This window comes from Eschrichtius robustus, chromosome 11 (genome assembly GCF_028021215.1).
Source record: "Eschrichtius robustus isolate mEscRob2 chromosome 11, mEscRob2.pri, whole genome shotgun sequence".
NCBI lineage: Eukaryota > Metazoa > Chordata > Mammalia > Artiodactyla > Eschrichtiidae > Eschrichtius > Eschrichtius robustus.
In genome coordinates this window covers 52,232,332-52,259,911 of record NC_090834.1, presented here as the reverse complement: position 1 = coordinate 52,259,911, position 27,580 = coordinate 52,232,332, and the positions used below count along the sequence as shown (strand labels likewise).

The 27,580-nt window shown below is 41.2% G+C and overlaps 1 protein-coding gene and 1 pseudogene across 11 annotated transcripts in view; both read right to left on the bottom strand.

The window, feature by feature from the left end:
• Window positions 1-2,692: 2,692 nt before the first annotated feature.
• LOC137772197 (uncharacterized) lies at window positions 2,693-6,186 on the bottom strand (annotated as a pseudogene).
• Window positions 6,187-7,911: 1,725 nt separating this feature from the next.
• Window positions 7,912-27,580, bottom strand: part of DLG2 (discs large MAGUK scaffold protein 2) — a 949,517-nt gene continuing 929,848 nt past the window's right edge. For 9 of the 11 annotated variants that reach the window (XM_068554434.1, XM_068554426.1, XM_068554428.1 and 6 more), the window contains 6 exons: window positions 23,215-23,265; window positions 22,159-22,260; window positions 17,750-17,922; window positions 15,551-15,660; window positions 10,487-10,578; window positions 7,912-8,752 (listed from right to left, as the gene is read on the bottom strand). In XM_068554434.1, coding sequence (XP_068410535.1) covers window positions 8,646-8,752; window positions 10,487-10,578; window positions 15,551-15,660; window positions 17,750-17,922; window positions 22,159-22,260; window positions 23,215-23,265 — 635 coding nt within the window. In that variant the 3' untranslated portion in view covers window positions 7,912-8,645. Of the gene's footprint in view, window positions 8,753-10,282; window positions 10,579-15,550; window positions 15,661-17,749; window positions 17,923-22,158; window positions 22,261-23,214; window positions 23,266-27,580 lie in introns of those variants that run through there. The other 2 variants (XM_068554427.1, XM_068554433.1) reach the window with 2 other exon arrangements.

Below are 27,580 nucleotides of genomic sequence, written 5' to 3'. Positions count from 1 at the left end.
AGGAATTTGAAAATTTTAATGTCCCCCTGAAAATAAAGTATTTTTCTTCCCTTCTCCTTTCAGATGGAAAAAGAGTCAATTGTATTTTGATGAAATGAAGCCTGTGCTGTGTGCTTGTCTCCTTATTTGAACATTAACTTTCTGTGTGCTGTATTCTGCACAGACAGATCCTCCTTTTGAAGCCTGGAAGAGCAGATGGTACCTGAGTCAATTGTCCAGACAAGAAGAGGAACCAGAACCAGGAAGACAGGACAGGGCTTAGGAAGGTAGAAGAGACCTGGTGTCTCTCTCAGGCCTTGCTTTTCTGGCTTTGAATAGTTTAGATCAGTGATGTTCTACTGATGTGTTGGTGTTAGTTGTGAAGCATGTTGTAAGTCACTTGTCATTTAAGTTTTTTTTTTCCCTCATCTGCAAGAATACTTCAAAATTTTAAATCCTATTGGCGGGAATTATTTTAAGCAAAAAAAAGGGATTATTTTGGTAAAGAAAAAGGATTAAGAAACACAGTATCTGAGCCACAGGTCATCAGGCCATGTTAATTTTACCTAGATTAAAAAAAAATTTAAAAAGATTTTAAATTAATTTTTATTGGAGTATAGTTGCTTTACAATGTTATGTTTTTATTTTTTATTTTTTAAAAATTTATTTATTTTATTTTTGGCTGCGTTGGGTCTTCGTTGCTGTGTGCGGGCTTTTCTCTAGTTGAGGCAAGCGGGGGCTAATCTTCACTGTGGTGCGCGGGCTTCTCCTTGAGGCGGCTTCTCTTGTTGCGGAGCACGGGCTCTAGGCGCGTGGGCTTCAGTAGTTGTGGCTCGTGGCTCTAGAGCGCAGGCTCAGTAGTTGTGGTGCATGGGCTTAGTTGCTCCACGGCATGTGGGATCTTCCCGGACCAGGGCTCGAACCCATGTCCCCTGCACTGGCAGGTGGGTTCTTAACCACTGCGCCACCAGGGAAGCCCATACAATCTTGTTTTAAAAATTTTTAAATTAATTTTTATTGGAGAATAGTTGCTTTACCTAGAATCTTAAAAACAATCAAATAAAAGACTGAAAAATTAAATTCAAGATTTAGATTTCTCTCATGAAGGATGTGGACCAGGGCTTTGGAAACAGAAAAGGTGTATGTTCACATTTGGAAAAAGCCATCAGTTCTTCAGTTTCTTTACTCCGATTTAGGGCCTTGACTTAGATAGTGGTCATTTTTTAGTAGGTTTAGGTGGATGTTTCCAATTTCACTCTCTGTCTCAGGTGGGTGAAGAGGTTCTATGCATTGGTTTGTGTGGCTCTGAAACTAGGACCAGTGAGGAAAAGCTAGGAGGTGGCAGAGAAAAGGACTAGTGGTTCTCCGTGGTGGCACCCCATCTTCAGGAGGAGAGGAGGCCCCTGGGAGCTGGCTGAGTGCGGGTCATGGCACTGTTTCTCAACGTGTGACTGTGATTGACAGTAAGAAATACATTGTACACCTGACACAACATGAAACAATATTCATCCTTACTACACGTGAGGCACTCTAGAGTTTCTATTTCATTGAAAAAAAAGTGCTGGTTTATGACCCACTGGTGGGTGGTCACTAGCAGTGTGAAAAATTAGACTGAATTAGAGCCTGGTGACTCCAGTGTCAGTATCACCTGGGAGCTTGTTAGAAATGTGGGCTCTTGGCTCCTCCCCACACCTCCTGCATCAGAATCTGCATCTAAGGCGATCTTACAGTGAAAGAGGAATCAAAGTTAACCACCGTGATTCAATCCTATTTGTATTCCAGCACGTGGGAGCAAAGGGGATGGAGAGTGCAGGCACTTTTCACCGGTAGCTGACATCGTGGGAAAGCAGTGCTGAGTCAGGCATGGATTCCGTGTCTCTCAAGCGGGCTACAATCTAGTAAAGGTTTTGACCTCAGGTCCAGCTGTGCCTGAGGGACCCCTGGGAGGTGGGAGAAAATGGCCCTGTGTCACATGGCGGGTGGCCAGGTGTTGGGCACTAAGCCCATCCCATAAATCAAGTTATCTGTTATTTCCCTTTTGTTATAGCCAATCTTTAGCAAAGTTTGCCTAAGTATTCCAGCTTTGTCCCAACTGTGCTAAGGGGGATTAGGGACAAGGTCTGGACTTGACAACGGCTGTAACATTGGAAGGGGGAAAGGATCAGTTTCATGATTGCAATAGTGCCTCCTGAGATGTCCCGAAGGGAAAGGTGAGTCACAGAGCACAACGACCGGGGTTATGAGACTCAGCAGTCCTGGGGCGTAGAAGACATTGTCCCCTGACAACTTCAGAGACTCTGGGTCTGGTTTGTGCCGAGAAAGCTGGTGGCCCCTCTACAAATGTTCCTTATCTTTGTGCCCGCCCCACTGAGGCTTTTAAATTCTGTCGCTGGATGTTTAGTCTCAGAGTATCTACAAAACGTCCATGGTTGCGTAGCTAGGCCCTCTTAGGTTCAAAGATGTGCAGTCATTTCTAACTTTTGAGACTTCCAGAATGATTGTGTTTTAAAAATTGTTACAAAGAAACGAATTAGGACCCAAAGAAAAGTCAAAAGCTCTTCTAGCTTTTTTCCCCCCTGAATAAACACACCCATTATTGAGTGAATCTGGCTTTTTGTGTAGTGTTACCACTAATATTAAACCTGAGAAGACTGTGCAAATGTTAAAAATTGAATAACAGTTGGAATGTGAGGCCTGCATTGGGCTTGCAGCCTCAGTCAATGCCTTCTGCTGCCTCTGATCTGCTCGGCTCACTGCCACCAAGGACCATGGACAGAGGCAGGGCAGCTGGTGGAGACTCCTGCCAGCGCACTGTGCTGGCCAGGGTGGTATGACCAACAAGTCTGGCTTCCCCAGTGGCTGATCCAATTATGTGATAGTTTATCGTGAAGCAAAACGTACTTCAAAGTGATCACTTCAATGGTGAAATTTCACCCTTTCCACGGGAGGAATTTGTTTTGGTCCCCCAGCAGTCAGACCTGTGCTGTCTGAATGTCTACATGACAAGGAATATGTTTAACCGGGAAGGAAGAATCATCTGGCAGATTCAGGTTTTCAAGCCTGACATTTGTGGTATGCTCAGCTCTTTTGAGCTGGTATGTTTTTTGGCCCCAGTACATATGGAAAATTGACACCTTCTTTCCCATTTATGCCTTTCTTTGCATCATTAGTATCAGACAAGAAAAAACTATTTCTATTCTTAGGACCTTCTGGAATCTCCCAATTTTGAAACTGGAGAATTGATTTTTTTTTTCAGCTAGATGTGAGGGTCTTTAAAAAACCTATCATTTGGGCTTCCCTGGTGGCGCAGTGGTTAAGAATCCGCCTGCCAATGCAGGGGACACGGGTTCGATCCCTGGTCCGGGAAGATCCCACATGCCGTGGAGCAACTAAGCCCGTGCACCACAGCTACTGAGCCCGCGTGCCACAACTACTGAGCCTGCACGCCTAAAGCCTGTGCTCCACGACAAGGGAAGCCACCGCAATGAGAAGCCTGAGCACTGCAACGAAGAGTAGCCCTCGTTCGCTGCAACTAGAGAAAGCCCGCATGCAGCAACGAAGACCCAACGCAGCCAAAAATAAATAGATAAAATAAATTAAAAAAAAAAACCCAAAATACCTATCATTTAATACCTTGTTCACCCTTGGCAAAATCCTGATTAAAAGTAGGCAAGATGGCAATCAAATATTTAAAAATATTCAAAAGCAGCACTTTCAGCTGCTCTAGGCAGTGCCAATATTTCTCAGAGCAAATCTAGTCTAACTACACTTTAGCTCTAAAATCAGACAAGTCTGATAAAAATAGAAATGAATGATTCTATTCTTCATGAAATAAGACAAATTATGCTTTGGGAGAAAATAATTTGCTATAAAGTATAAAATGTTTTAATATTTATATCTTATAATAAAACCATGACATGTTTATAAACACTCTATCAAGCATTTTTACAATGGGGCCACCGCTGACAACTGGAAACGCAATAAATATGCAAAGACACACTGAGTATGAAATATACATCTTGATTTTATAATCGTGTGTGCTTTATTTTTTACACAAATGGAATGGAAGTGTCGAATATTTACACTTAACAGGAGTGTAAGCTGTGCAGTGTCTCTGTAAACTCCAGCCCAGGCAAGGAGTATGTTTCCCTCCCTCCCATGCGGCACTACAGCTCGATGGAGACGCATCCTGTCAGAGAGAAGCACAAAACTGTCATATCGAAAGGATCTCACGCATACAGCCTGGTGCACTCAGAAGTTAAGACACATTTAGGAAACACAGATTCAAAAAGGAGAGAAAAGTTTGCCATCTCATTGGGAGTCAACCTTGTCATTTGGTTGTCTGTCGTCATGAGTTGCTAGGGAGCTTCTGCATTCTGTCTTTTAGATGATCTTTGTCTAACTCATTCACCTGTCTTAGCTTATCCTCAGCTGCTACAAGAAACTGCACAGCTGTACAAGAAATGATTTCTGAAGCACAGTTTTCAGTGAGGAAGAATATTTACAGACTAAAGTGTGTGTGTGGGTTTCCATCCACATTCATTTGTACCCAATGTAGTATGTGTATACATGATAGACATACCACATATACCATACGTACAGAGAAGTAAAATGTATATCCACAGAATTCTGTAGGGAGTCCTCTTTCAAATCAGTTGTCATAGGAGGTACTCCACATACTCTAAGGGAAATGTCCCCTTTTTGTCCTCTTAGGAGTGACAGATTACTATGATAAACTTAGGAACTAGCCTGAGTCTTTGACTTAAATTTTTTTGTAGGAATTTAGGCAGGACCAAGACAGGAAAAAAGAGATGTAATTTCACCAGCAAGTCCATTCAATCTCACCAGAGCAATCACCAGCTGAAAAGCAGAGGGAGCTTCACATGAAAATAGGAAAAAGAAAGCTTATGAATGGAGAAAAAGTCTCTCTCTCCAAACCAAGGTGATGGCATGGCTTCCATGAGAAGGAAGAGGTTTGGTGTCAGAGTAATTGCTGGGGCCAGAGTCTGCCTTTATTGAAAGGAAGTGTCCTCAGAGCCGTGGGATGGTGCTGGGAGTGGGCTCACTTTGGACCAGGCTTCAGGCAGAGAGGCGCCCAGGTGCCGGCAGGGCCCAGAGCACGTGCATCGTCACTGCCAGGGCAGCGGTGCAGGCTGGCTCAGTGAGGCGTGACGGAGCTGGCTCCAGTGCAGGACCTCATTCGCGCTCAGCTTTGCTTTCTGGGCTGCCTAGGTGAAACGGTGACCCAAAGAATTTGTGTCATTAGTCCAGTGTATGGACTTGCTGTCTGAATCAGCCATGAGCCCTTATAGGACAGAAATACTAAGGAGTGGGTTATGGGAGAGGAGATGATCAGAGATGTGAGATGAGAAAGGACAGGAAAGGTGGAGAAAGAGGAAGAAGAGGAAGGGGAGAGACTGAGACTAAAGGAGAGATGGACAAAGAGATTGGGGATCAAAGGGGAGGGAGTAAAGAAGGAATGCAGGAGAAAGCCAACAACTCAGAGAAGACGGGATGGAAGGATAAAAGGAGAGGTACACAAAAGAGAGCCTGGAATGAGACAGAACTAGGAGGAGAAGAGCAGAGGGAAAGAATGAGAAGAAAAAAGAGGCAAGAGCCATAGGAGTGGGGAGCTTTTCCCTGGCTCGGAGTCCTGAAGGGCTGGCAGTAGGATCTAAGACAGCTCACAGGCACCTGAGTGCAGGCTTCGTAAAGATGGGTGCACTCAACAGAGCCAACCCAAAAGCTTAGAGCTGGGAGAAAAAGCCTGCAAAGAAGTGGCCAACAAATCCTGTGGGAGGAGAGCAAAAAAAACAAATGCCCCTGCAATTAGCTGACAAATGGGATTTTGATTTTGGTAAAGCTGAGACCCCCGTGGTGCTACACATTGTACCAGAGCATGAAAAATAGCACCAGTGACACGATCTGGCACTTTTCCGAAAGGGCCCAGCATGTGAAGGTGACGTTGCGCCCCCAGCAAGCCTTCAGATTGGAGAGAGCTCTCGACAAAGTTTGCAGTGTTAGCACCAGTCTGGCCCCAGGCTCCGAGTGCATTTGCACCAGTTGTAATCTGGGTAACTTTCACGCCATTTCCACACAAGTCGTCAGATTTGCTGCAAAACACACTGGTTCACTGGAGCCGTAGAGACCTCAACATTGGGAAGCGCAAGACAACACAACAAATGGAGGTGTAAATTCTACAGGAAAAGACCCTCTCACCAATTGGCTTGGTGATTCTTCAAGCAAATATATATGTATATATATATTTATATAAATCTACATAAAAAAATCAGTGCAAATGCCAATTCTAATCAGAAGCATCTACACTAGGAAAATAAATAATTATATTACTACAAAACCAAGGGTTGGTGGTTCAATTTGATTGTACTCAGCCACAGCAATACTTAATATTAAATGGAAAGCACATCACATGACCCGTGGAAACATCTATTCATTAATGACAGTCCTTTAAATAAATGGTTGCATGCTTAGTTGAGAAACCAAAGAAGTTATCATGGTGGCCTAAAAGTAGAGCTGGGATCAGGAATGGCATTCTGGTGGCAGAAAACTTCTGGGAGCAAGATTGATGAAAGCAGGCCTTGACCTGAAACTGGCGAATTGCAGACATGGACACATTTTTGACATTTTGAGCACTCCAAGAAGTCTTGGGAAATTTAACTTTCATCAGAGGGAAGAATGCACTGCTAGCCCTTCCATTGGTAAAGGTAGCCTCAAGACTATAGGTAGATGCATGATTTTGCATTTTTGTGTTTGTTTTAGTGACTGCAGCCAGGCAGACAGTGGTATTTTAGTGTAAGACAAATAATGCTTGCTTTTGGAAAGAGACCCTCATTCTGAGCTCTGATGTTCTTACTGTGAAGAAGCCCCATCACTGCTGATGGCTGTCTCTTGCTCTCCCATCCCAGCCTGCATGCTGGTTTGCTGCACAGTGTGGCAGAATCCCTGCCAGGTCTGGATGTACCCCAGAGATAAGGCGATGGGGCTTAGTTTGGGCACGTATACAACCCAGAGTTGAGTAGTTATTGAGATCACTGAAAAGTCTCTCTCTAAACACCCTGGGCACAAGCAATGCTGATGTCACCATTGGCTCTAAAGTGGGATATAGGCTTCGGGAGGTTTCTTTTTATAAATCATCATTATTATAATTGCTAAAAAATAAACTTGGTCCAGGTGCAGCCCCCAAGAAAGGCAGTTCAGTTGGTTGAGCTCAAAGTCATTAATGGTCTTTCCTGATGGTTCTATCTCTTTGTCCGGTACACAGAAACAAGAGTCTGCACCCCTCACCCCCCGCAACCAGATGCTTCCCTTCTCTCTCTCTTCCTCAGAGAAATAGTGCATCTTGGGACAGATCTCTCCATGGCTCTATACCTTCTCTGGCTATTACAAAACCCTCAGTTACTTGTGAAACAGACAAAAAAAAAAAGTCCTAATTATTCATGATGGCCAAAATACTAAATGATCCTTTAAGAACTGTATTTGTAAGTTAACTAGGAACAACATTATTCAACTATTTGCATGGCAGGCCCAGGTTGTTTAACAAGAGAAAAGCAAAAGCAAAAACTTCCCTTTACATCATTTGCATGAGTTTGTCTCTGAAAGCCATCAGCTTAAAAAAATGCATTAACCAAATGTCCTCCAAAAATATTCATGAGGGTAACTCATTAAGGGATGTGCTCCATGGGAGTGTATCACTAATGTGGAAGGGAGATCATGGGAGGTAAGTGAGGGAGAAGTCTTTGTCAGGCTTCAGAAGGAACTCAGATGCTCTCAGTGGATCATTGGCAACAAAAGGGAGAGTGCAGCTTTCTGTTTTTGAATTGGATCATCTGCGGATACTGCATACATTTAGTCTTTCAATTAATTAATCTTTACAAAATATTTCACAAAACTTCTTTAACCTATAGAAATTCATTTCTATACATTTAATATATTTTTATTATATAAATTATTCTCATCTTTAGTGCCTTCTTTAAGTTTATAAATGGCAAAATAGACGATAAACAATCATAAAGCTAACCCCAGGTGGAATCCCCTCCTCTCAGTGAGGTCAGTCCTCCACACACTCGCAAATTTTATGAAATGCTCGTCTTTGCAGATGCCAGGAAAAGAAACTACACACTTATCCTTCCCTGATATTATGCCATCTCCAAAGGGACTCCTTTCTTTTTTTTCCTTCGTTCTTTCTTTTGCTTGTTAAGAAATCAAAGGAGGTGCATAGTTATAAAATTCGAAGTGTACCAATTACAGATGTGGGTAACGGGAAGGTTGGTGAAGTTCAAGTGCTGGCAACTTTTCTTTAAAGCAAAAAACACAGGGAGCTCAGCAGCTAAATCAGCTCTGGACATCTGCTGGGTGAGGAGGCTGCCCATCTCTTGGGCACAAAGCCCGTCAGAGGTTCGTCCCTACCCCCGGCACTCTGAGCAAACCAAAGCCTTCCCGCGTACTGCAATGTCTTTTCTGTCCCACCCTTTGGCCCCTCCTTCTCCTTCATGGCTTCACACAGTTTGTGTTGTACATTCATAAGAATTCACATTGACTGCAAAAACATAAATGCAACAGAAACATAAAAGCCTCCAAGTAGTATATTATATATATTTTGTTCTTCTAAATGCTCTTCTGTCATTGTTGGAGGTGCAGTGGCTAATTTATAACTTCTCCTTTGAGGGAATCCAGATGAAAGGCCCAGATTGCTCTTCAATAACAAGCTTGCATTGGTTATAGATATCTTCTAAGGTGTCACCTTGGACAATAGCTAGAACAAAAGCAAACACACTGGAGTTAGGAATCACTTGCTGGCTGGTGAAGAACAACCATCAATCACTCAGCAGAAGCTCAAATAGTGACAGACAAACTCATCGGGAAGCTTAATATTACTTTTTATTAGTAAGAAAAGCAGAAATTCACTTAAGCAAAGTCACAACAATGATTTTAAAAAATCCTTACAAGGCATGTCCTAGATTGGTAATAAATGCACCATGGTCTTCCTACTTTCTACATGTCGCTCTGCAGTTCTGCATAATGAATCACTCATTTACTTAAATTTTATGGGTGTGTACTCTGGGCCAGGCACTGAGCTAGGCATTGATCAATTTTCAGATTGAGAGCTCCCTGTTATCAAAGAGAGCCAGACTTATATTCTCCGTACTGTACTTATTTTGTAAGGGGTAGAAATTCAAATATTTTAGACACAGAGGAAATAATAAAGATTTTAGAAGAAACTTTAATCTCCTCAACCCCCAAAACCTTTAAAAGAAAACCCCATTCATTCTCCAAGTAATCTGGTAAATTGAGATTTTACCTTACAGGGCTGTTTGTAGTGAGAACACCTTATGGGCAACTAGTAAAAAACATAAAAATAGGAGGAAACAAACAAACTGTGTATTACCTAAAACACCAAGTCACTTACAGTAGATTTAAATACATTTTATTATCTCCTTTGAACAGCAGCTATCTTGTAGATAGATATCCCAAACACATCAGTACTATCCGTATGACACTAGGGCTTAAAAATAAATTGTGACTGAAACATGGTTTAGATCTGCACAAACAATCCTCAGAATGTATTGATTATGATATTTTATTCCTGAATATAAACCACTGGTCAAAATGTACATTATTTTGATTTAAAAGAACATCTTGCATGTTCTTTTAGGATGAAACATAACTCATATCTTTGTTATTAACCAAAATTTTACTTAAGATTTACCCAATTCAACATATTTGCAAACTGCTAAGCCCGTGGCATTTTCATATTCTGAATGAGAGAAAAAAGAAAACACCAAACTTCTTGCAAGGTAACTCAGGAGAAAAGTTCTTGTTTTTAAACCATCAGTGGTAAGGCAAATTCCATAAAGTTTGATTGCTCTTTGGATCTGATCAGTGTTTCATGAAAGCATGTTAAGGATAAAGAACTCAGGACGTGATACCCAGGACAAAATATCCCCCCAAATTCATGTTTCCAAGGAAATATTTAAAAAGAAAAAAAAAAAACGTTTGCATTGAGACTTGACATGGAATTAATTGAAACACAGGAGGTGTTTCAACATTTTCTTCAAGTGCTGCTAATGGGGAGACAGACCCATAGGTCCCTGAAGCAGAGGACAGAGGCCCTGGGCTTGCTTCCCAAGAGTAACTGCTTTGGACGGTACACATTTTGAGCCTTAAAAGTTTCTTTTTCAAATTTTCTGATGATCTCAGGGAAAGAAGCTGAATGAGGTATTAATGCTTAAAATCTCCTTAATAGCAGGAGATAGCTCAGTGGCATTTGCCACTCATGGTTTCGAGTAGGGCCAGTGGGAACCTGGAAGCTGAATCCAGAGAAGAAAGAAACCAGAGTTTTGGATCAAATGGGAGAAGTAGAAGGAAATAAGGGGTTTTTAGCAGGAACGTCTTAGGGCCCAGGTACACCAGGCCCAGAGCCCTCTCTATGCCAAATGTCAGACAATTTACCTCCTTTCTCACAGCACAAATGTAAATGAAGTTTTACCTGTAAAATATTCTCCAAATTCTTGTTCTAGCTTAATTGCACGGTCATAGGTTTTCTTGGCTTGTTCCTCTGTTAAACGCTTATTCATCTCCCTGGGAAAATGAGAGTTTGCTATCAGAACACAAAGGGAACATACCAAATCCTGAAAAACTACAATGCATGGCAAAAATGAGTCCTGCAGGAAGCCTAGTGTAATCTTACAGCAGTCTCCTGGTCCTCATCGGGACGCCTCTTTGCTGGAATATTTTCAGCCACAAGGACTCCCTCCCAGGGGGCTCACTCTCTCAGAGGGCAGTCTCTTGGTCCCACATGGGACTGAAGCAGAATCTGTCCTGTCATGATTTCCAGTCACTGGTTCTGTCCTCTGCAGCCCCGCAGAGTAGGACTGAACCTCCTTCCTCCATGTCAGGCCCTCGGGTCTTTAAGTCAAGTGCTGATGTGTCCCTCGAGGCTTCCGCTCTTCCAGAAAAAACTGTCCCGCTTCCTTCATCTATTCTCTCATTGGATATAATTTCCAAATCCTAACCTTCCTGGCCACCTTTCCTTGGACTTTGTTCTCATCTATCTCAACCTCTTTTAAACATGGGATGTAGAATTGAACGCAATCTTCTGGGGTGGCCAGAGGGAGGAGAGGAGAGGAGATGGAGAGAAGGGAAGACACATCACAGCCTTTCGGAGCTCATTATATCTAAGAGAACAAGACTTGACTGTTCTCAGGTCCTGACCTCGCAGAAAGCTTTGATCTCTCGACTCTTCCATCCTCCCCGAGGGCTGCTGTTCATCTTCAATGTGGGCAGGAGACACGTGGAGTGGAGAAAGAGACAGTGCTTCCAACGAATGATAGAAAATGTGACAGGCCCCTCAGGCGTGTGTATCTTTCAGGCCGAAAAAGCATTCTGTAGCTTGCGCGGCTCAACTTCTGCAAACGGTGAGGCATGCCTATAGCAACAAGAGCCCTGAACTTCCTCTGTTTTTATAATCAATGGAATTTCAAGGAGCTGCTAAAGATGGCTTGAATTAAAGATACAGAGAGAATGGAACAATCAAAAGCGCTGGGACCAAAATATTTTCAAACAGACTCTAAGCAAGTCATATCAAATAGTGAGCCAGAGAGAGGAGCTTGGCAAGAAGGAATCTCCGATGCTTATTTTGTTTATTTTTGTTCGGATAGAAGAACGGGCTGTAAAGGAATTATGCTGGGCATTCTCTGTCCTTCTTTCTGTTAGTCTGTCAACCATTGGTGTATCATTAACTGTATGTTAGTGCTGCTTAATCAATCGTAAGATTATTTAAATTCAATCTAGTCTCAAGGACAAATTGAGGAGGGAGGAAAAGGGAGAATAACCTAATCTATTGGTTCCCAACCAGTGTCAGCTTTATCCTCCCATGTCCTCTAGGTGTTAACATTTTTTGCCAACCAAACTGTACTTGTTAAGTAAGAATTATTTTATCTTCCCAGTTTTTCTTAATCAAAGATTGACAATCATTGCCTCTGATCATCATAAGAATACCAGTGTGACTGCACTGATAAAAGTTCAGCCAAGAGCAAAGACAGTTCGGTTGGTCCATCGGGATGCATCGCAGGTGCAGGCAGAATTTTGAAGGCATTGCTGCCTTAGCATGTCACTTTAGGAAGCCAGACATCTGGGTCTGGAGCATGTAGTCTCAGGTTAATTCCTTTTTCAGAGCAAGTAACTGAGGTCAGAAGTAGTAAAGGGACTTGCCTAAGGTAAAAGAGTGGATTTGATGTAAGAACTCAAAGTTTTGTGTTTTTTTTTTGAAACCAGTTTTTAGTGAAATAGACTTTCCAGTACACCAAGACTTTCTTTCAAAAGAGGCCCTTATTTAGAAAAACACAAAACAAAACTGAAGTCTGACACTAACACAATTCTGGACTTGATGTTGATGGCTGCCAATACACAGAAGTGGGAGTTTCCTGAAGTCTTGTTGTTGAAATCAACTCATCTTCAACTGAGGGATGGTATCTATAATTCTCTTCCTAAACAGCACTAGCCCTAGAAGCTTTGAGTGGCTGTCACTCTGGGGTGGCAGGAGATGCTGGGCTAAACCAAGGTACCTTCTCACAGAAAGAAAGTGTTTTGCTCCAGATGTCAAGAAATCATGCAGTCCTGGATCTTCTTTGACTTCTCCGGCCCATACTGGGTCTGTCTTCTCTGAATTCCCTTTGCATTTATTGTAGCAGTACTGAATTTAGGATTTTATCCTCTAATGCATGAACTTGTTTTGTCTCCCTGCCCAATCTGCTCGTTCTTTGAGGGCGGAGACCATGGCTTGTTCACTAGCATGTGGCATGGAGCTGAGTCAACACTTAACTTATTGAATGAATAAGTGAATGAAGAAATGAATCAATGAATGACTGGAGAGCTAGACAAACATAATTATGATACAGCTGAAAACAGAAGTAAACACAGGCCATCATGGGAGCAAGAAGGTAAAAGCAGATTGGGGTGGAAGTGTGGAGAGCCACAGGAAAGCTTCTTATTGCCATGGGATGGGGGTGGGGAATAGAAGTCACATGGCGGTACAATGTAAACAGACACCTCTTTCATACACGCCCTTGATTTTACGCTCCTCTGAAGAGTCAGCTACGTATGTGCTAGTAAGTGCTGTGGTTTGATGTGGATGAGGCACTTGAGAATAATGTGTGTGATGATGTATCAGTGCCTAAATGTGACAGCTGCCATGCTTTTGTTCCAGGTGACCTAGCATTCACCCCTCCCTGAGGAATGGGCAATTCATGCCAGCTTTGCTCCTGAAGTAAAACCCTCAGAGAAAGAGTGAGCTAGAAAGTAAGCATCTAGCATTTCCTAATAAGATCACATTGGTTTGAACGTCACCGTTACGGCACTAAGCATACGGCTGCAGCAAATGATGTCAGAGTCACTGTCTCATTGCGGAGTCCAGCCTTCAGCAGGTTTAATTTTCCTTGCTGATACGTGGCCGTGACAGGGCCCTAAGGCAAAACTAAATAAGTCATCTCATAGTTGTGGAAAGCAGTAGACCTTCTCCTACTGGGCACCAGATGGGAACATCCCCCAGTGTTGCCCTGAACCAAACACGCAGCTGCTGCTTCTCCCTCAGGCCTCCCTTCCCCGGGAAGCCATTTATCCCACTGCATGTTTATGATGTGAAAACTTATTTTTCTATTTCTGAAACGGGCCTTTAAGATGCTGTTCCCAGGAGGTGGGGGCCATATTTCTATTCTTCTTATTAATGTTAGCAGTACTAATAATATTTATGAGGCCCTTCTCAGATTATAAATCACTTTTACGCTTGGAAATTTGTGGTTGCTTAATTCACTTTGCTCAAGGCCCAAAACAGTAGCTTACATGAGGAGGAATTTAATATGTACCATTAGGGATAATACTATCAACAACCATTATTTTATCTTCAACACATAGTTTTCCACAGTGCTAGCTGTGGGCAAAGCTCTTTATGATATAATTTAATACCTAAATTCATGGGGCAGAAGGTACTAAGAGTGACCTCCTGACTTTATTTTTTCATCCTGGTAAGAACCTTTGTCCATCTTTTATTTATGGGAGTCTATTCTGCTTTTAAGATATATCTCTGGCAATTTCCCTAGAGGTCGACTATGTATTTAACTTAATTCTCTTAGACTGCAATTCCAGCTACTGTCGCTTCTTCCTTCTAGAGAGGGCGCCGAATAATTGGTCAATATCCTCTACAAGTAACTGCTTTCTCCCCTGGGATGAATGATTTCATTTTCTTTGGTCCTTCCATAAACACTGTTTTCCAGTACTTTGTGGTTCACTTCTGAACCCTGTCAAATGCTCTGATGTCTTGAGGCCCAGATGGAGGCATATTTGGGCAAAGCTCTTACAATGAACACACTGGTGTCACCTCTTGTGGCCTCTTGGGAATGGCACTGTTTACATGGTTTGTAATGATAAAAGTTTTATTCCTCTTACAATAAAGTAACTTGAAATCTTTTATAGTAATAATAGCTACCATTTAGTGAGTGCTTATTATATGCCAAAGACCATATGGAGAACTCTACATTCAAGATGCTGTTTAACCTTGACACTAGCTCTGTGAGGTCTGCATCATCAATGTGCTTAGTTTAGAGGTGAGGAACTAAATCTTACAGACGTCAAGCAAATTGCCTGAGCTCTCACATAACTGAACAAGTGGCAAAGGAAAGAACCAAACCTAGCCTGATTAATTTTCAAGTCCCTGCTCTCAGCCTTTTTGCTCTGCTACTTTTATGGCTACTGCAGCGTCACTTTTGTATGAGAGTGGTCTACAAAATAATGCCACCAATTTCTATCAAATTGGCACAAAAAATACTGTTACTTTACAGCCAGACCATGAATATCTGCCCATTTTGTTTACTGAATTTTGCAGGAAGATATTTTACACGTTCTCTTAAAGATAAAAAGAACCAAAAAATCCAAGTCATGCATTTTCCCCTTGTTTATAAACGTGCACAGGTCTGGAGCTATTGGTTAAGTTTGTAGATGTTTTACTGCCAGGCCACTAAGAAAACTCCCTGTTAAGGATAGTGGTCTACATAACATGAGGTTTTAATTAAGGAACATGAGAATTCTATGCTATAACAACGTGAAATGCCAATGGAAAGAGTTTAAAATATTGTTTGCTCCCTCTATGAAAACCCACACATTTAAAAAAATTTACTAGTGGAATTGCTCTCAAAAGAGATAATTGAAAGATGACTGCTTCCTATCATTTGGAAAGCAAAGCAAGATAAAACAAAAACAAACCAAACCAACCTACCTTCAAAACAGCAAGACAAAATGAAAATATCACACACACAAAAACAACTTGTGAAATGAAAAGAAAAATCAAGAAACATTAGTGAAGACATTTTAAGGAATTATTGACATTATGTCTCTAGTGGTTCAAAAGAACTTTCACCTATCATTAAAAAAGGGAATTCTTGAAAAAAAATCAACAATGGCAGTTCCCATTTGTAAGCATTTATGACAAAGAGCTCTTAACAATTTGCTCTGTCGTACGGAACAGGGGGCTGGATGAAGGCCGCCACTGTCCTCCACTTACATCAGAGGTTCCAGAGACTTGGGTTTAATGAAGATGGCAATGGGATAGAGCTGGGCAACTTGTAACCGCTTGATAGCATTTCCTGATACGTCAAGTATACAGTGTTTGCCCTGGAAGAAAGAGAAGAAAAATATGGAGTTAATCCAGGAAGAACGATCATAATCAAACCAAAAGAAAAAAAAAAAGTTATGCTTTAGAGGGAGGTAAAGGATACTGGATTTCAAATTTTGAAAAAGAATCACTGCAAAGCATAAATAATAGTTGATATACATGGTCATAACCAAATGTTTGCAATAATTTATATTTCTTACTCCTTTACTAAGTGTCTGCCACTGGGATAGATATTTTACTTGTGTTATCTCTGTTAACTTTATTTCCTTAAATAAATACCTGATGCTTTGCACAAGGAAGCTGTGTAGCCATATGTAATATGACTGAGTCCACTCTCATGAAACGCTCATAAACCATCTCTGAAAACAACTGCCAAAAAGAAATTCCCAAATTGTCAAAGAAGAAATTCCCTACCTATGAGGTACATATTATCAACTGCATTTTACAGAAGAAAAGACTAAGGCTTAAAAATACTAACTTGCCCAAAGTCTCAAACCCAAGTCTTATTGGTTGGAATAAATAGATACCTCATTGTCTCACCCTGACCAAAGATAAATCTGGAAGAATGGTAATCATGTGAGTTTAGAACAATCCCATAAACATTTGCTGAGTGTTTATATGTATCCTGCCTTCGATATGCTCAGTCTAGTATAAAGCAAGGACAGACACAAAGAGTTACCTTAAATACTTTATCTTAAATGCTGAGAGATAGGCTTGCATAGTGTCTGTAAATATCTTGTTTCTTAACAAATAAAAACCCTATTACACTATAGCACACCTCATTTAACTTGGTTTCTACTGCAATGAGTGCTCAGAGCAAGGAGCTGCTTTATAAAGTATTTCTGGAAAAACAGACACATTTGCCTCACATCATATTCTGCCTCCTGGGGGGAAATGGCTTCATTATCCCGAGGCTAAAGAGCTTTACAAAAGAAGAGAAAAAGCATATGCAAATAGAAACAGTCCTAAATCAATAAAAGGGGATAAAAACTCATCCATAATATCCATGTAAAAATGAAGACAGTCCAGTGAGTACTTGAGCTTTTATAGGAGAAACACACTAAGATGGCTCAAGCCTTTATCACTTAAATAAATTCCAAGTTTGCTATCTGTGAAATGCAGCAGTTATATAAAATGTCTAAATGCAGTTTGATTATTCACTGGCCAGAACAGTTCGAGATAACAAAGGTTATGTCCACGAGAAAAGATGCCATTATCTGGGAAGCTGATTCGAAACAGTATGATATAGCTCAAAGAAGCCAACTTTCCAGAGAGAAGAAAGCAGACCCACCTTCTTACTGTATTCTCAGACAGACAGGAACATTTCTTGTTTAATCTTTTTAACCAATACATTAAAAGGGGGGAAAAAGGTTGTGTCAAATCAAGTCAATCCAACAAATATTACTGATATAACAAATATGATTGCCTCTTAACTCTTTTTTTTCTTCTATGAAATTGGTTCTCTGTGTTCATAGGAGATTAGGATCTTTCTTTAGGCAGATCTTAAAGGTACACTGAAGTGCTTTCCTATCCTATTCTCTCTTGAACATTCTTCTCATTTCCACGCCTTTGAAATTATCAGGAGGAGGGGAATCACAGCATCTACACCTCCTCTGAGTTAAAATATCTGCCAGCAACAGGCCAGGCAGTCCTCCCCATCTATCTACCCCTCCACCATGAGGATCTCGAGTTTTCAGGGAGATAAAAAGTTAACTCCTGCTAACAAAAAGAATTGAGGACCCTGATCTAAACAACGAAGAGCGACAAAGTTTTTAAAGTAAATTCAATGTTGTGGCCAAAGGTAAGTGAGTCAAGGACAAAGTGAATCTCCATAAACTTCAAGCTGTTAATTGCCTTTAGGTTTATAAGCTCCCTTTCCTCCTCTCCCCGCCAGGTCAGTCTTTATTGAGATTAGAATAAAGATTAATGATCTTGCTCTAAAGGGATTCTTTCTCTGCTTAGAGGTCTTAAAAGGAATATTTAATCAAAATTTACAACTGAAATCAGGAAAGAGTAATGACCAAAAAAATGCAGTTTGCCACTTGGGAACCTTCTTCAGGGGAGACGTAAGATGATTGGGGAACATACCCTTTCTGCTACAAATCTCACAGACTGCACACTGGTTCCATACAAGTTGTCATTGTACTGGCCGGCTTCTATAAACTTGTGCTCTTGGATGTCTTTCTCCATTTGTTCTCTGGAAATGACAAAGTGATAGTCTCTGCCATCCACCTCGTAGTCACGCTTTGGCCTCGTAGTATCTTTATAAAACAAAAAAGATGAAAATAAGGTAACTTTATACTCATAAACTTCCTTTATACATATTTTTTTACACCCTCAACATAGATATATAAAAATATGTAATATGAAGGACCATGACGTAGTAGCAGGTACCAGGCTTAGCCTCCCACTGTAAAGACTATAAAACTAGATAAAATATATGGAAATATATTTTCAGGCATCAGACAACAGGCAGTGCTGGGCTGTTAATACTTAAGAGCAACACGAAGGGACTCTGCATTTACTCCATTTTCATTTCCAAATGGAGAGTGTCTAAGGTCATGTAGTGCTAGGAGACTCTGAAGTTCAGCCAGACTGTGCATTTGGATGAGACGCCAGAAGGGCCGCATTTTATGAGGTTACTCTCGACTTACTCTCGACCCACCTTCACAAACTCTAAAACCACGTCAAAACTGGAAGAAGCCGATTTGTCAGTAAATTATTACCCACCAGAACAAAAACTTAATATTCTGTAAAGGAAGATAACAAAATCCAGATGATCAATAACGCAGCATCACCATGTCTAGCACATGATAAAAGATTACGGGACAAGCAAAGAAGTAAAAAAATGTCTCACATTAAAAAATGGACATGCAGTATAAATATATTCGGGGAGTTTAAAAGATGTAAAATGAGACGGTCACAGTTAAGGAGGGACTAAGAGACATCAACTCTAACCATAGTTAGAAATGGTTAAACTTTTTGGTAAGAAGAGAAGGGAAAATAATTTAACATTATAAATAAAAAAAAAAATCTTAAGATAAATATGGCATGATATCACTTGTATGTGGAATCTAAGAAATACAACAAACTAGTGACTGTAACAAAAAAGAAGCAGACCCACAGATATAGAGAACAAACTAGTGGTTATGGGGGGGTGAGGGGGTGGGAGGTACAAACTACTGGGTGTAAGACAGGCTCAAGGATGTATTGTACAACACCGGGAAGATAGCCAATAATTTTGTAATAACTGTAAATGGAAAGTAACCTTTAAAAATTGTATTAAACAAAAGAATACAGGAGGGAGTAAGATACATTCTACACCTGCACTGCTCAGTGTGGTCACCAGCAGCCCCATTCAAGAGCACTTAAAATGGGGCTGGTCCATACGTGTAAAATACACACTGGATTTCCGAGACTTACTACCAGAAACTATGAAATACCTCAATAATTTTTATACTGATTACAATTGAAATGGTATTGTTCTGGATATATTGGGTTAAATATAATTTATCCTTAACATTAAAAAAATGTTAGGGGCTTCCCTGGTGGCGCAGTGGTTGAGAGTCTGCCTGCCAATGCAGGGGACACAGGTTCGAGCCCTGGTCTGGGAAGATCCCACATGCCGCGGAGCGACTAGGCCCGTGAGCCACAACTGCTGAGCCTGCGCGTCTGGAGCCTGTGCTCCGCAACAAGAGAGGCCGCGAGAGTGAGAGGCCCGCGCACCGCGATGAAGAGTGGCCCCCGCTTGCCGCAACTGGAGAAGGCCCTCGCACAGAAACGAAGACGCAACACAGCCATAGATAAATAAATAAATAAATAAAATTTAAAAAAAAAAAAAAAAGTTAAAATATTTTTGATCTTTGACCCAGATATTCTTCCTAGAAATCTATCTTTAAAAATTATCAAAACTTTGGATGAAGTTTTATCCTTAAAGATATTCATTATATTAATTTATAAATTATAAATAATTATAACACATAATTATAATTGTATTTGAGTTATAATTCATAATATTGAAAAGTAGAGAAAACCCAAAATACCCATAAGTGAGAAAGTATTAATTATGACATAATAATCATTTAAAATAGTTATAAAATTTTAAACGATATTAAGCAAAATAAATATATATATATCTATCTATCTAATATGTGCCCAATCATGGGAGAAAATGCATGAAAAGAAAGAATAGGTAGAAATCTATGAAAATATTAGCAGTGATGTTACCTCTGGGTACCTTGTGGGATTCTGTATATTTTTTATTTTGTTTAACTTTTTATCATTTTCCGTGTTTTGTACAATGAACATGTATTGATTTTCATAAAATAGTGCTATGAATTAAAAAAAGAGAAAGAGAAGACTATGCAAGGTGGAGGGGACGTAAAAATGGTGCTAAAGGATTTTTCTTTTTCTTTCAAAAGTGGAGGAGCAAGCTGGGAGCTGTGACGAATGGCCTAGGGTTTGACTTGATCATTTCTATCTGGAGTCTCTCTCAGGGTATGTTCTGTGGCAAGGTCTCTTCCCAGAATCCTTGCTGGGAACAGTTTCATGAGATAGCACAGTCATCCTAGTTCCCTCCTGCCCATGTACTGCACACATGCAATTCTTGCTATTCTTCTGTATTCCGGGAGACATCTGCAGTCTTGAAATGTAAGAGACACTTCAGAGCATAAAGCTTAAAAACTGTAGAGTGAGAAAGAAATATCTGTTGAGATCAGATTTAAGAGCTCGATGATCTAATAAATTAAAATTCCCTGGTGGGTTTGTCTATGTACACAGAAGGCCTCTGTGTATTTTTATGTGACACAGTGGGAGTAGAGATGGAAGTGGTGAGTGGGTGGGTGGGGAATGGGAGGAGGGAGAACAGCTAGACTCTTTTTTTTTTTTTTTTTGTATTATTAGACTTTATCGGTAAAGCTAAGAATCGAGCAGCTAGACTCTTACAGGCACGTAGCCCTGAGTGTATCAGAGGGACCAGGAGACCTGATGATTGTCCATAATGACAAGAAAGCAGATTAAAGTTTGCAGTGGCCAGGAGGGTGGGTTAAAATTTTATAATCCTTCTTGTCTGCATCTTCCCAACTCCTGAGGCTGTGAAACACTTGGGAAAGGCTATTTTGTTTTGGATTGACACACGGCCCAAAGTCATCCTGAGGTGATTTTAATAGATGGCTTTGTTTCTGATCTCTTTTATTGTAACTGAGGGTGATCATCAGTTAGATCCATTAAACCTGTAACCTGCCTTCACTGACTGAGCTCGCTTTGTTGTTACAAAAAAAACTTGCATGTCCTCCAAGCGTCACACAACCCAAACGATGTGTTTGCCTGAGCTGTTTTTCAGGAACTCAGAGTCAGCTGCGTCCAGTTCGAGCTTGAGCTGGTTAAGACCACCGACCCTCCAACTGGGCAAGTGCCAATGTCCACTTGGTGACCTTCTGACATCAGGGGGTCCCAAACTCCACCCTCAGAACATGCTAATGCTGCCATTTTCTGAACATGCTTGCCACGAGGAAGCCTGTAGCTTACTTGCACCTGCACAGAATGACATTTTCCTCACCTTTTTCTTCTTTCCAATCACCCTTCCCCATGCTCCCCACACCTCAGACCGCCCTGCTCCTTCGTCCCACAAATATCCCGTTTCTCGCCTTTGGGGAGGCGAGTCTGAGAGTCTGAGATTCGTTCTCCAGTCTCCTCACTTGGCTGCCTCGTGAATTAACCCTTTCTTTGTTGCAAACCTCGGCATCTCAGCGTTTGGCTTGCTGTGCGTTGGGCAAGCGAACCTGGTTCGGTAACGTTATTCTATGGGAAAAGATGCTTCAGTGGCATTTCCATCAATCAATAAGAACATACCGATGCCTATCAATAATCCTATGCTATTTTATTTATTAAAAGAAAATATTTATTTATTATTTATTTATTTATGGCTGCATCGGGTCTTAGTTGCAGCGTGTGGGATCTTTCGTTGTAGCGCGTGGGCTCTTTGTTGTAGTGCGTGGGCTTCTCTCTAGTTGTGGCGTGCAGGTTTTTCTCTTCTCTAGTTGTGGTGCACAGGCTCCAGGGTGTGTGGGCTCTGTAGTTTGTGGCACGTGGGCTCTAGCTGAGGCACGCAGGCTTAGTTGCCCCGCGGCACGTGGGATCTTAGTTCCCTGACCAGGGACGGAACCCGCATCCCCTGCATTGTAAGGCGGATTCTTTACCACTGGACCACCAGGGAGGGCCCTTTTTTTTAAAAAAAAAAAAAACAACCTATGCTATTTTAAATGCTATGGGAGATACAAAGAAAGCATTCATCCTGCCCTCTAGGGGACCACATCATTTACTCACTAAATAGAGAACAACACATGGCAGCATAGATGAAACGTGTTCGGCGGGGAAAATTAAATGAGATGCCTGGAAAATAGGTAACTGATGGTATCTGAATCACTGGAGAGACTACTGGAGGAACAGAATTACATTTTATCATCTCAAAAGGAGACAAGCTTTGTTTAGATACTTACGAGGCACACAGGAGCCAAATTTGTCAGGGAATTCAGATATCAAGTCGTCATTGATCCGATCCTTCATGGGGCCCAGGATAATCACTGGCCGGGTATAGTTTACTGCAGAGATGGAAAGGAAGATGCAGATGAGGAGAAAGACTCGGGAACCACTGTGATCTTAAGGCAAAACTGCCAAACACCAAGAACTGGTAAGGGTATTACTTCGGTGGATAAATTGCCCATACAGCCCTGCATAGGGAAATTGATGTTTAACACCCAGTGTGCTGGCTGAGTCTACTTTCTGGAATTTATCTACTTTCTGGAATGTTTAATACCCAGTGTGTTGGCTGAGTCTACTTTCTGCAGGGAAAAACAACTGCAGTGTCTGTCAATGAAAAGAAACATTTGGAGAGGTTTTGCTTACTCTACAGTTATGCCTACACAATGTCAAAACAACTACTGAATTTAGTCAATTGAGTGGGAGAAAAAAGATTCCAAAGTAGCTATTTGACCATTGTTTAGGCAATGACTTTAAAAAGTAATCATCAGCAGTAATGGCACCTTATGTTTTTATAATTTCTTTTCCTTAGCTCAAAATACTCTCCATACTCTGCTTGGATTTTCCCAATTCCTTTGTAATCATGGGGTTACAAGGAACTCTAAAGTTCATTTGGTACAATTCCTCCTCTGATGCCATTAGCCTCTGTATAAATTCCTCCCAGGCTTCGGAGCAGCCTAGAAGGTAGCTTATATCTTACGACAGGTCTGCTAAAAAGCCCTTCTTAATACTGAGTGGATGTCAATCTGCATGGAGATTTTATGCATCGATCCTGCAGGTGGCGCTCTTTAGGATTTGGATGTGCTCTTTCCCATCTGGAGGGCAGTTCCATTCTCTTGGGAGCTGTCATTGCCCACATTCAGCAGGGAAGCTGTTTGCTTGGTCATAGGGCCAAAGAGAGAGCACGGTCTGGCCTGCGAACTGCTGACTATTAAGGAGTTTATTTTCCTTAGTCCTCCACTCTTTCCCTCCTGCAATGGTGTCAATCAGGAACCAAAGCATGCTGGGAAACTTACTTTCCTGTCTTGTGACAGGCTCATAAGAAAGAATGAAGTCTTCTTGCCCTCCTGAGAAGAGAAAAAAGGAAAATTACGGTGGACTAACCACCAATCACAAACCACAGCTACAAGTCCTGCTCTGCAACCCAGGAAACAGACCCACTTCAGGGTTAATTTCCCTGCTCTCTCCCTCCTTGAACCATTCCCCAAATCCCTTCACCCTCATAAAGCTGTTTAGCACTATTACAGTGTCAGGTGATCGAAGGTATAAGTCTAAGGAACAACTGGAGGCTGGCCGTCTAAGAGACCGCCTTCCGTCTGACACTGAGAAATGCAGCACTATGGCCTCATATCCAGCATTCCTACTTAAAAGGAAGCCATTGAGTTCAAGGAGAGGGTCCTTCCAATAGTTTACTGCTACATTACCAGAATTTCTGGACCTTTTATTTCATCTTCCATTTTATTTCCCAAAGAAGAACGTTCAAAAGCAAATGTCTGCTTGTTTCATTTATGAGACAAAACTTCATCAGCACACACTACAGGGCTCGGAGGATTTTACTCTGTTAATTCATCAAGAAAACGCTGGGTCAATAAAGAAGATAAAAAAATTGAGGAGGACCCTATATCACTGGTTCTAATTGCTGCTAAATCTAGCCTTGAAACTTTGAAAAGAGAAGTAAGGAAGACAATGTAGCATTAAGGGTCGGCCCCCTCCAGTGTCATTTGCTATAAGCCTTCTGATTCACGATGACCCTCAAGTCAACACATAACCATGAAAAGTAGACTGGTTTTAGGCAATTATTTTTTTTAATCATCTATTTTGCCCAGTTGATGAACTAGGCACGAGATTAGTCTGATTCGGCTGCAAAACCAGAAGGCTCTATTCTTTTATTTGCATAGGCCCAGGACCAACTATCTTTTGGTGGGGAAATTGTTTAGGGCTGTTGAAAAGGGCTTTTTGTATGCTTTTCTATAGAGGAGTGTAATATGAGGTACTGTTTCCTGAAACCAAAGGGCAATGAGTCTCATTGCTTTATCTCCTCATAGCCCCTGAAACACATTCAGTCTGTCAAAGCCATGTGCTGCTCCTTCAGAAGTCACAGCCTCGGGTGAGTTAATTTCATAAAAGGAGTTAGTATTACAGACAGTTTTGATAATGACAACTGATTTTGGGAAATTAAGTGATATATGGGTAAAGCTGTGAATTACAGCTGTCTTCCCTGGGGTGGGGTGGGGGAGGGGAGTGAGGGTGTCTTACTTTTTCAAGTGTTAGAAATGGCCCCAGGCCTACGTCACATCTTACCTCACCCTCAAGCAGGGCCCACTCTCAGAACGGCACTGCTAGGCTACTTCCTAAAGTCACGGAGAATAGGCATTGGTGCTTCTTCTAAGTGGAACCTACTCATGGCTTCTCCAAAAGTGTTCAGGGGACCTTCCCACATCAGGGCAGGGCTTGGTATGTGAGGAATCAGATTCATAATTTTTTTTTTTTTATTCAGGAAAAAGTGATTCCCTTTAAAAAAAATGAAACAACTAAAATTTACAGAGGCTGGGCCAAAAAATAATAAAGGTGATTGATTGCTAAGCTCTAGTTATCTAAAGGCTGAGACATGCAGAGGTCATAGGAATTCAGAGGATAAGTGTAAAAATGGTTGGGGAAAAAAGCATAGCTTTAGAGATAGAAGCATGGTAGACTAACACTGCAATGTTAGACTAACGTCCAGAGAAATCTCCATGGAACGATTAATATGTGGTAGGAGAATCCTGACCATGGGATAGATAACAGAGGTTTTAAATATCAGGTGATACTTATGCCTCTGCACCAGACTGGGAACCCCATACCATAGTCACCACTGTGTCCCCAGTACTTAACATAAAGAAAGAGGACAATGAATTTGCATTCTGATTTTAGTGGTAGGAGACAGGATGAGAAATGAAGCCAAAGACAGGTTCTACTTTGTGTTTCTGTCTATATGCTTTCATTTTGGGAAGTGTGGTTTTCTCTAAATAAATATAACACCTCGTGTTCCCATGGGAATCTCTTTACAATGGCCTTGCAAATCATTCTGATGGTACATTCTAAAGGCAAACCTTAAATAAAATATTTGGTGTCAGTAACTACAATGAGTGATTCAGGAAATTAGGACAAAGCAACATAGCTTTGATTGACTTTGTTAGAACAGAGTTCTGTAGTTCTTCATTTATCCGTTGCTTTTTGGTTTACTTCTAACCTACAAAAAGCACTGGTTCTTGTTCAGAGCAGTAAGACTGGCAGACAGCAGTGAAAGCATCCCTTATGTCAAGGCCCATCCCAATCCTGAAGACCCTGTGACAATCAGGGACTATGTAAGGAAGCCTGCAGGGACGCTATGGCAGCCGGTATTACATAATAGCTGTGAACTCAGCACCTGAAACCAATTTTCACTTTCATGTTCAAGAATGAAAAGCCCTAGGGGTAATGGGAGGGAGATTACGAGGGGGAGAAATAAAAAAGCCACAGCAATGAAGGAAAGATGATTCATGTCTGCATAGCACTTTACAGGCTATAAAAGGCTTTCACAGCCATTGCTTCCTATTTTTCACAGCCATTTCTTTTGAGGTAGGTGCTCTGATGATCTCCACCTTACAGATGAAGAAGCTGAGGCTCAGAGATGGGGCCTGTTTCCTCAGTTAGTAAGTAGTAGAGTCAACATTCAAAACTACACCTTTTTTGACTCCTTGTTGAGTATATGGCACTGTCTCAAAAAGGCCAGAGATGTAGAATTCTCTGTGGAGGCTGGGATATAGGGGCAGAACTTACAAATGAACAAACGGTGGGTGGCAGAGAAAGGAGCTGAACCTGGGTCAGAGTCACTGACAGGGCATAAGGTGCTCCATCTGCAAACACCAACTCTTTTTTTTTTTAAATGCTGCTGTGTCATCTCCGTAAAACAGTCATCCTTAGTAGTTTTTCTATCTTTTTGCACAGGAGGTGTCGGCACTCAGAAACAAGTCGACACAAGGGTACGAACGATTACTTGGTCTTGTTTTGGCAACTGCATGGCTGGAAAGGGGAGAGCGGCACAGTACTGGGGGTGGACGCCTGCTGCTAGCAGAGACTTAGCAGACACCGTTGTAACCGTCTCCACGAAACACCATCTTTAAACTGGAAGCAAGTCACAGTAAGAGGGATTCGGAGTAAGACCCTAATATGCCCTCATGATAAGGAAAAACAAGTTGTTCTTTTTTTAGAACTTTTTCAAAACTAGAAAAGAGAGAGGAGGGAAGTGAAGACCAGTGGCAGGACATTAAATGTTCTAAATTTAGTGTTTAGTGCCTGCACTGGATAAATTATGAAGAATTAACTGGGTTCCTAGAGCCATAGAATGTTAGCGCTAAGAAAGGGTTTGGAGTTCATGTGGTTTACAGATGGAAAGTCTGTAGCACGTGGTGATGTCACTCCCCCTTCCGAACACTCGACATGCATCACCAATCGATCGTTGCCCGAATTACTGCTGAGCCTCACTTGGCCTCAATACTTTTCAATACAATTCTTCCGGCAGCTATTACCAGTTGGTCAAAGGGCAATCTTGATTAAAATCTGTTTCTTATATCTCTGTTCTAATCCAAGCTAGTCATTTTACATAGGAGAGAACTGAGGTTCAAAAACGTTCAGGGATTTCTTCAAGGTCACATGGTGAATTAGTGATTCAGTGTCTTCAAAGGATCTTCAGAAGATCTGTTACTATACATAGTGCCCTTAAAATCAGGCTTAGTACCTAGTTAATGCTATATAAATATTGCTGCTTGTATTAACTTGATAGGTAGTATGAAATGGTTGAAATGTACTAGATAAAACATGAAGAGGCTTGGATTACAAACTATAGGGAAGAGTGAAAATGTGTAAGTTTCAGAATTAAACTATCTTGATTGGACTTGCAGTGCCATCATATTAGTGAGGTATATAGCTCTTTGGAACTTCAGCTTCCTCATCTGTAAAACAGGGTATTAATATAAGGTATATCTCATAATTTTGTTGCAGAAATCAAATGAGATAATAATAGATGTAATAAAATTGCTTTGTAAGGGCTAAGGAACTAGAGGAAATATAAGGGCCAAACTTGAGAAGAGTGGAGAACGGAGAAGAATATGGGCACCATTTTGACTGATTCCAGAGGGAAAGTCTGGGGTCTCCTCATTTCAGTATCTCAATTTCACTCAGATCATTTCTTCAAGATCCTTGTTTTGAAAATCCTACTTAACTGATGAGCACCAATGGGTTAGGAGGAAAATCATCAGCTCCCCCATACCCATAATGACATAAAGAGCTTCACTGGGCTTTAAGGAAGGCAGGTCTTCAGCTTGTAGAGATTTGCAAGGTTTGAGATGGCATCTTGCATAATTA